At 26.3% G+C, this 7,414-nt stretch overlaps 1 protein-coding gene across 1 annotated transcript; it reads left to right on the forward strand.

Annotated features, from left to right (window-relative positions):
* The first annotated feature begins 311 nt into the window (after nucleotides 1–311).
* Nucleotides 312–3,164, forward strand: LOC107005855 (serine/threonine-protein kinase RIPK). The gene is made up of 5 exons (XM_015204507.2): nucleotides 312–804; nucleotides 1,317–1,452; nucleotides 1,737–1,873; nucleotides 1,998–2,121; nucleotides 2,439–3,164. The coding sequence occupies exons 1-5, from the start codon at nucleotides 418–420 to the stop codon at nucleotides 2,912–2,914; spliced, it is 1,260 nt and encodes a 419-aa protein (XP_015059993.1). The 5' UTR covers nucleotides 312–417; the 3' UTR covers nucleotides 2,915–3,164.
* The last annotated feature ends 4,250 nt before the right edge of the window (nucleotides 3,165–7,414 follow it).

The raw sequence follows: 7,414 nt of genomic DNA on the forward strand, positions 1-7,414 counted from the left end.
AGTCAAGTAAAAAGTTACTTTTAATTATTAATAATTTAAATTTTTTTATCAAATTTAAAGGTATTTTCGATACTCGATCTAAACGAGCCTTAGTTCCAACAAAAGCAAACAAAATAGTGCCTTCATGTTTTTACACCTAATATAAGGCAACTCCTCCCTTGTTTGTATACGCGGCAAATAATAAAAATAATAGTAATTAACTAACAACTATACTTTTACTATTATTATTTTTATTAATTTATCATTTGACCTTATAATAGACTTTCTATTTCTTTCTTCACACTTTCATTTAATATCTTCATATGTTTATATATAGTCTCCCTCACCCCTTCTTATTATCATTCTTATTTATTTCACATATCACAAACTACACAAATTAATTTACTAATTATAAGCTCTAGTGTTACATCTAATGCTATGGCTATCAAAATTTTGTTGAAAAGTTTACTACCTAATTGCTTCAATGTTAAGATTAATGATGCAATTATTCATCCACATCATGATAAGATTAATGGAAATTCAAGGCTAGGTGTTTGTGATATTAGTGATCCAGAATCACCATCAAATTGTATGAGTGAAATTTCATCAAATGCTATAATTGGAACAAATCTTCATGTTTTTACATATGCTCAACTAAAAGTTATTACAAGTAATTTTTCTTCTCATAATTTTCTTGGAGAAGGTGGATTTGGACCTGTCTTTAAGGGGTTTATTGATGATAAAATTAAGTATGGTTTAGATGCTCAACCTGTTGCTGTTAAGTTGTTGGATTTGGAAGGTGATCAAGGACACATAGAATGGTTGGTAAGTAATACTATTCTTTAATCTGTCTTAATTTGTCTGGGCACGTAGTTTAGAAAAAGTACAAGATGACTTATGAATCTTATATTTTTGTAAATGATCAATGTATTCAAGATAATTACGTATTTATAAAAGATTGTTTGAAATACTTCATCCTATTTCATCATATCTAAGATATATGCATATAGTTCTAAAGATGAATCGAATATAAATGGTTCCAATAAAATTCAATTGATCTTGAATATGAATTCATTTTTTGATTTCCTAGATATTGATGTTTTAAATTAAAAATGTGTGTAAGATACCATAATGTGTTTGAATTTTATGGTATTAAATATGCAACTTGGAATGTCAAAAGTAACGAGTTGTTAAACATAAAATATGACATTCTTTTCTAAACAAACTTGAAAAATAAAAATAAAAAAGACACATAAAATAAAATAGAAGAGCTAATATATTTTCTTTTTAATTCCAATTATTACTAATAGTTTAATATTTTTTGTTTTTTTTTTCAGACAGAAGTAGTGTTGCTTGGACAATTGAGACATCCAAATCTAGTAAAGTTGATTGGATATTGCTGGGAGGATAAGCAAAGGCTTCTTGTTTATGAGTACATGGCAAGAGGAAATTTAGAGAACCAATTATTTAGAAGTATGTTTCTCATAATTAATTAACATTCCTGTGGTTTTATTTTCCATTAAAAGCTTACTTTAATATTTTTGATAATTAAGATGTGGTAAAAATAAACCTATTATTAGTAAATTATCCAATTTGGCCAATTTCATTTTGACTCAAAGTGTTGATCATATTTCATTCTGACTCACTCAAATTTGATTCAACTCGTTCATTTGATATCAATATACTTCTTAATCACATAATTTTTTACCGCTTTTAAGCTGAACGTTTTTTATTTTTTATTTTTGCTATTAAAACAGGATGTTCAAGTAGCTTACCATGGCTAACTAGAATGAAGATTGCACTTGATGCTGCAAAGGGTTTAGCATTTCTTCATGGAGAAAAAAAACCAGTAATATATAGAGATTTTAAGGCTTCTAATATCCTCTTAGACTCGGTAATAATCTACAATTAATTTTAATTTTCTACTTTGAAAATTTACTCTTTAATTTTTTAACATCCTTTTTAATTAATTTAGACCACACTATACCTTATAAGAAAATTTAAATTCAAAATTTCAGGATTATACGGCTAAACTTTCCGACTTTGGACTAGCTAAGGATGGTCCGGAGGGTAGTGACACCCATGTCACGACTCGTGTTATGGGCACTTATGGTTATGCTGCTCCCGAGTACATGATGACTGGTAAATATATTCTATATTCATATTCCGGTTTAAATAAAAGAATACTTTTATAAATAATAGCGAATCTTGAATTTTTAAAATAAGTCATCTATATGTAGTGCTTGAATGAAAAAAAAACAATAGTTGCTTGAGCACCCAATAGTGTTTATATAGGTCCACCACTATTTTAAAGGTTTAGTAATATGACCCCATTAATCTTGAGAATATTTATCTAAAAGGTTACTTTATCGCTCTTTTAAATGTATTTATTGATTAATATTGTATTCATCAAAACGATAAATATTGGGACTAAAAATATATAACTATTATCTTAACAGGTTATTTGACAACTAGGAGCGATGTATACAGTTATGGAGTTGTCTTGTTAGAATTACTAACAGGAAGACAGGCGATTGACAAAAAACGTGATAGTAGGGAGCAAAACTTGGTGGAATGGGCTAAGCCATTCCTTCGAGATTCACACAAGCTCGAAAGAATAATGGACCCACGACTTGAAGGCGAGTACTCGACCCAAGGAGCCAAAAAGGTGGCTACATTGGCTTATCAATGCTTGAGCCATCAACCCAAGTCTAGACCTACCATGAGCAATGTGGTCAAGACATTGGAACCTATTTTGGACTTGAAAGATATACCAATTGGCTCATTTGTTTATGTGGTTCCCTCATTTGACTCTAAAAGTGGTTTGAAGACAAAAGGGAATGAAGAAAATAAGATGCATATAATAAGTGATAAAGATCATGACAAAGAAAATGCAAGGGAAAAGAATCAACAAAAGTCTGCTACAAATATTTAATTCACTTAGATACTCATTTGTATAGGACTTTTGAGACAAGAATTTAGATAATCCAATTAGAAATTTTAAATTTAAAAGAGGAAGTATCAGTTATTTTATTTTTAAGCAGAGATCTCATATTTAATCTTGAGAACAAAATTTTGTATTGTAGGGAGCGCTAGAACTCCCACTAGCGAGCTTTATTGCGGGAACTTGAATTAGTTGAGCTATTAAATTATTAACATCAGATATTTAACAATTACAACGTATAGTCAACGGTGTGTATGTTATTGATGTACATAATTTATAAAAGAAATTTGAATAAATTTTAGCTAGATTTTCTATTAAACTTTTTAAAAACAATTTTCACAAAATAAAAAAGAGTCAAAATAATTATATTGTTAAAACATTTCAAACTTGATAAGAGAGAAAAGACAATTCTTTACTTTTGTTTTTAATTAACCTTTAATTAAGATTTTCCAAGGTCAAGATTAAACAGGATTGAATGTGGCAAGGAAGCAACTTGTTGGAAGTACAAATAGAATCAAATGTTATATTTGTCTTCAATTTTGTATATAAGAATTGACTGCAGCACTAACATCATAATCAATTGCAAAATTTATTTTCTAATATTAAAAGTACAAGTGGAATCAAATGTTATATTTTTCTTAAATAAGCCGTGTGTTTTCAAATATTCTTATTAGTTAATTTTGGCTCATATTTTAAATAAATTTTTGGGTGTGCTCTCAAATATCTATATACAAATAAGTTAATTTCATAAAATATTTTTCCTTCTTTAATTATAAATAACAAAATCAATTGAAACTAAACATATCTTAGATTTTACAGCTTAACGAGGATAACACATATAATTAATTAAAAGAGATAATATATTTTAACTGACTAACTTATGAACGTAATGAACGCACTTAAGAAAATGTCCAAAAGTGCAAAATTGTGAGTCGAAATTATTATTAAATCGAATGTGTAAATAAAATTTATTTACAAATGTTAGAATCTTTCCTTAAAACATATAATTGAAAGTCAATTCAATATGAAAAGAAGAAAACATCACATTAAAGTTTAATTTTAAACATTTAAATAGCATAATGAAATAATAATTATTGAAAATAGGGAAAGTTGTTACAATAGTGATATATAAATGATGTCACATATTTGGAATAATAACCTAAAATGAAAAATAAAATAAAAATGTACAACTTGGAATAAAGATAGTGCTATACAACAAAGACAAGAACAATATTCATGCACATTACATTAAGGTCTATCTAGGACTTGAAAAGTCATAAGATTTAACCAAACATATAGTGTGAGCGCTTAATTAAAAAAAATTAGCACGTTTATTTAATGCAAACCATAAAATTAAATAAGAAATTTGCATCAATTATGGCATGTTTAGTTATGAAATTAAATTTGCTTTTCTTAAGGTAGATGATAATTATGCTAAGTAGCATTAGACTAGTAATTAGTGATTAATTAGGGTCCACATGACTTTAATTCCTAGAGGTTTCCTAGGAGAAGCAAAGTTTATGCTCGACCATTAGTTACAAAAAGAAATTGAATCAATCGAAATCAATATTTGTTGTAGTAATTTTACTATCGCATTCTTTATTATGATGAATCAAAACTATCCAAGATGTCATCTATTTTTTTATTGGTTATCGAATTGCGTTGATTTTTTGTAACTGATATCGAGTTAGTGAATTCCATGGAAACTAAATGATCGTTTTTATCAATACAAGAGTTAAAATAAAACCAACGTCTCCTTAGTTTATGCTATTCATTAATTGTTGGTTTCATAATGGAGTGAAAAAACCCTTATTACTCTCTTCGTCCGAAAATATTTGTCATGTTGCGTTTATTGAAATTCAATTTAATTAATTTTCAAAGGTAAATTAGATCACATTAATTCGATATTTTACACAAAAAAATTAAATATTCTAAAACTATATGAAAAGTACTATAAATTACAATTTTTTGCATATTAATATGATGAAAAAATGTATCTTAAAATGTTTGTCAAAATTTTTATAGTTTGACTCTAAAAATAGAAATCATGACAAATAATATTGGACGGAGGGAGTAGCATGCCGAATTAGTTTTCTGATGATTTGTACTAATATTTATTTGTCTATTTAATGCGTATTAATGTTGAGCTATATATTGTTACTGTGTCATTTCCTCATTTGAGTACCATTAAAGTTATGATAATTGAGGAATTGATAATTACCCCTAGGTTTGCATTTAAAAAATATATAAGATTTGACCTATTAATTGAATTCAACAGTTGAAACTTGATTATAGAATTAAACGTGTTTACTATATATTTGATAAATTGAAAACATTCTTAGACATTAAGGAAAGAAAAAACATTGGGATCTTGAATTTGTTTGTTAAAATAGTGCCTTAAATAAAGAAAATTTGATGAAATATTGTTAATGAAGTGGAAGTGATGATAAAAAATAATCAATTAATTATATTGTTAGATCAAATGCCACGAGCCAACACAATATATTTGAATCAGGTGTCATGAGCCCGCACGATATTATTAGATCAAACATCACGTTTCCACAGGATATAACTTATTGAAATAACTTAAGATATATATTTTCAAAGAACCCATTTTCCAAAGGAAAAATTACATGAATAAATACATTTTTGAAAATAATTACTGATTTTAAAGATACTTTTTGTTTATTATCATTTTTAGCAATGTTGTGATAAATCTGTAATATATATTAAAAGTGAATTATGTATGCAATATATTTGAATTATAATTGTTTTTGAAATATATTATGTTTGTTTGGTAAAAAATTGTCACATTGTATTATAAATATATTAAAATGACTGATAAATGTAATATCCATCATTAAAATTTGTATTATATTTGAATAATAAATTTATCTTTATAATATGTATTAAGCTTATATTATAAATGAATTAAAAATGGTCAAATGAAAAAAAATATTATTACTATAAATGATAATATTTTTTAATTAAAGTATATTTATGTAAATTTCCCTTTTCCAAAACAACGTGATTCGAAGACACGAGTCCTCACGTGTGTTCTAACTAAAGGCCCAAGCCCAAACACTAATGCAAAGATGACAAAAGTTGTTAGAATTATGTAGTATCTCAAAATAAAATTGCCTTATTGATTAGTCATTCCATTCCAATAAAAATAATTTTTTAGCACACTTTTAATGATTTAAAATAAATAAACAATTTTGATGTCCAAATATATATCAATCATTATTTTCTAAAATTACTCTTTTTATAATGTGTTTTATAAGAAAAAATTATTTTACATTTCTAGGAGTATTAAAGAAAAGTTTGGGAAAAAATAAATAACGCAATATTAACATATTATTTATCAATTATTTTTAATTAACTTTCAAAAAAATGTAACATATGTATATATATAATTTGGAGGATGAGCACAACTTCATTTTTTTACATTAATTAAACTTAAATAATGAATTAATAAACGATCTATTGATACATGGACAAGTGACCGCGCATCATATAGTCAAAGTCGGAATTTGAAATTTATGAATTTTAAATTGTCATCAAGATTATATAACTCGTCTTAGTTAGTGGATTCATAATTAATACAAATACATGACTAGTCGTTTCGGTGACGGACTCATCTTAGTGAATTTTCATATTTACTTGTCCCTAAATAATTAAGTGAAACTTTTATGTATGTTCTCCTGAGTATTTTAGTAGTTCACCTATACAGCCAAAAAATTTGAGAAAATTATACCTACATTAATAGAAGCTTTAATAAAATGTGGAAAAAAATTATACCTACATTAATAGAAGCTTTAATAAAATGTGAAAAAAATGTGCAAAATATAAGTGAATTTTGAACGTGATTCCCATATCTTTTTTGAAGGTACAACATAGAGTATCTCAACAACTCAATCTCAATGATTCCAAATCTTCTTTTCCTTTTTATGTTTTTTATTTTTATTTTTAATCTGATATTCGATCTTTGTATTGAACTCCGAATAATTTTTAAGTTACTTACATGTCTTGAGTTCCAAAAAAAAGGCATAAAATTTTGACTAAAATTAAAAACCAGCTGGCCAAGGAATAATATTATTTTCTTTTGGCCAAGGAATAATAAATCACTTTAACCACTTCGATTTATGACATGACATAACAACTAGTCTCAAACTCTTATAGAAATATGAAATTTTTAATAAAAGGTCGAGAGAAATTTTGATAACACCTCTAAACTTGACAAAAATTTAGGGGCGTTATTTCTCTCATATTGTAAATTCAGAGAGTATTTAAATTCAGTTAGTCAAAAAAAAAGATATTTTTAAAACTATCAATAGATTACAAATAAAATTAATAATTTAAACCAAATTAAGAAATATTTTCACAACTTCACTTCCCATCTCAAGTAAATTAAACTATGTAGATATTATATTTGCTCCTGCCACATTTTTCTGATGGAAGAGTAGTCAACAATTACATATATATATATAT

This window comes from Solanum pennellii, chromosome 12, assembly GCF_001406875.1.
Source record: "Solanum pennellii chromosome 12, SPENNV200".
NCBI classification, from domain to species: domain Eukaryota; kingdom Viridiplantae; phylum Streptophyta; class Magnoliopsida; order Solanales; family Solanaceae; genus Solanum; species Solanum pennellii.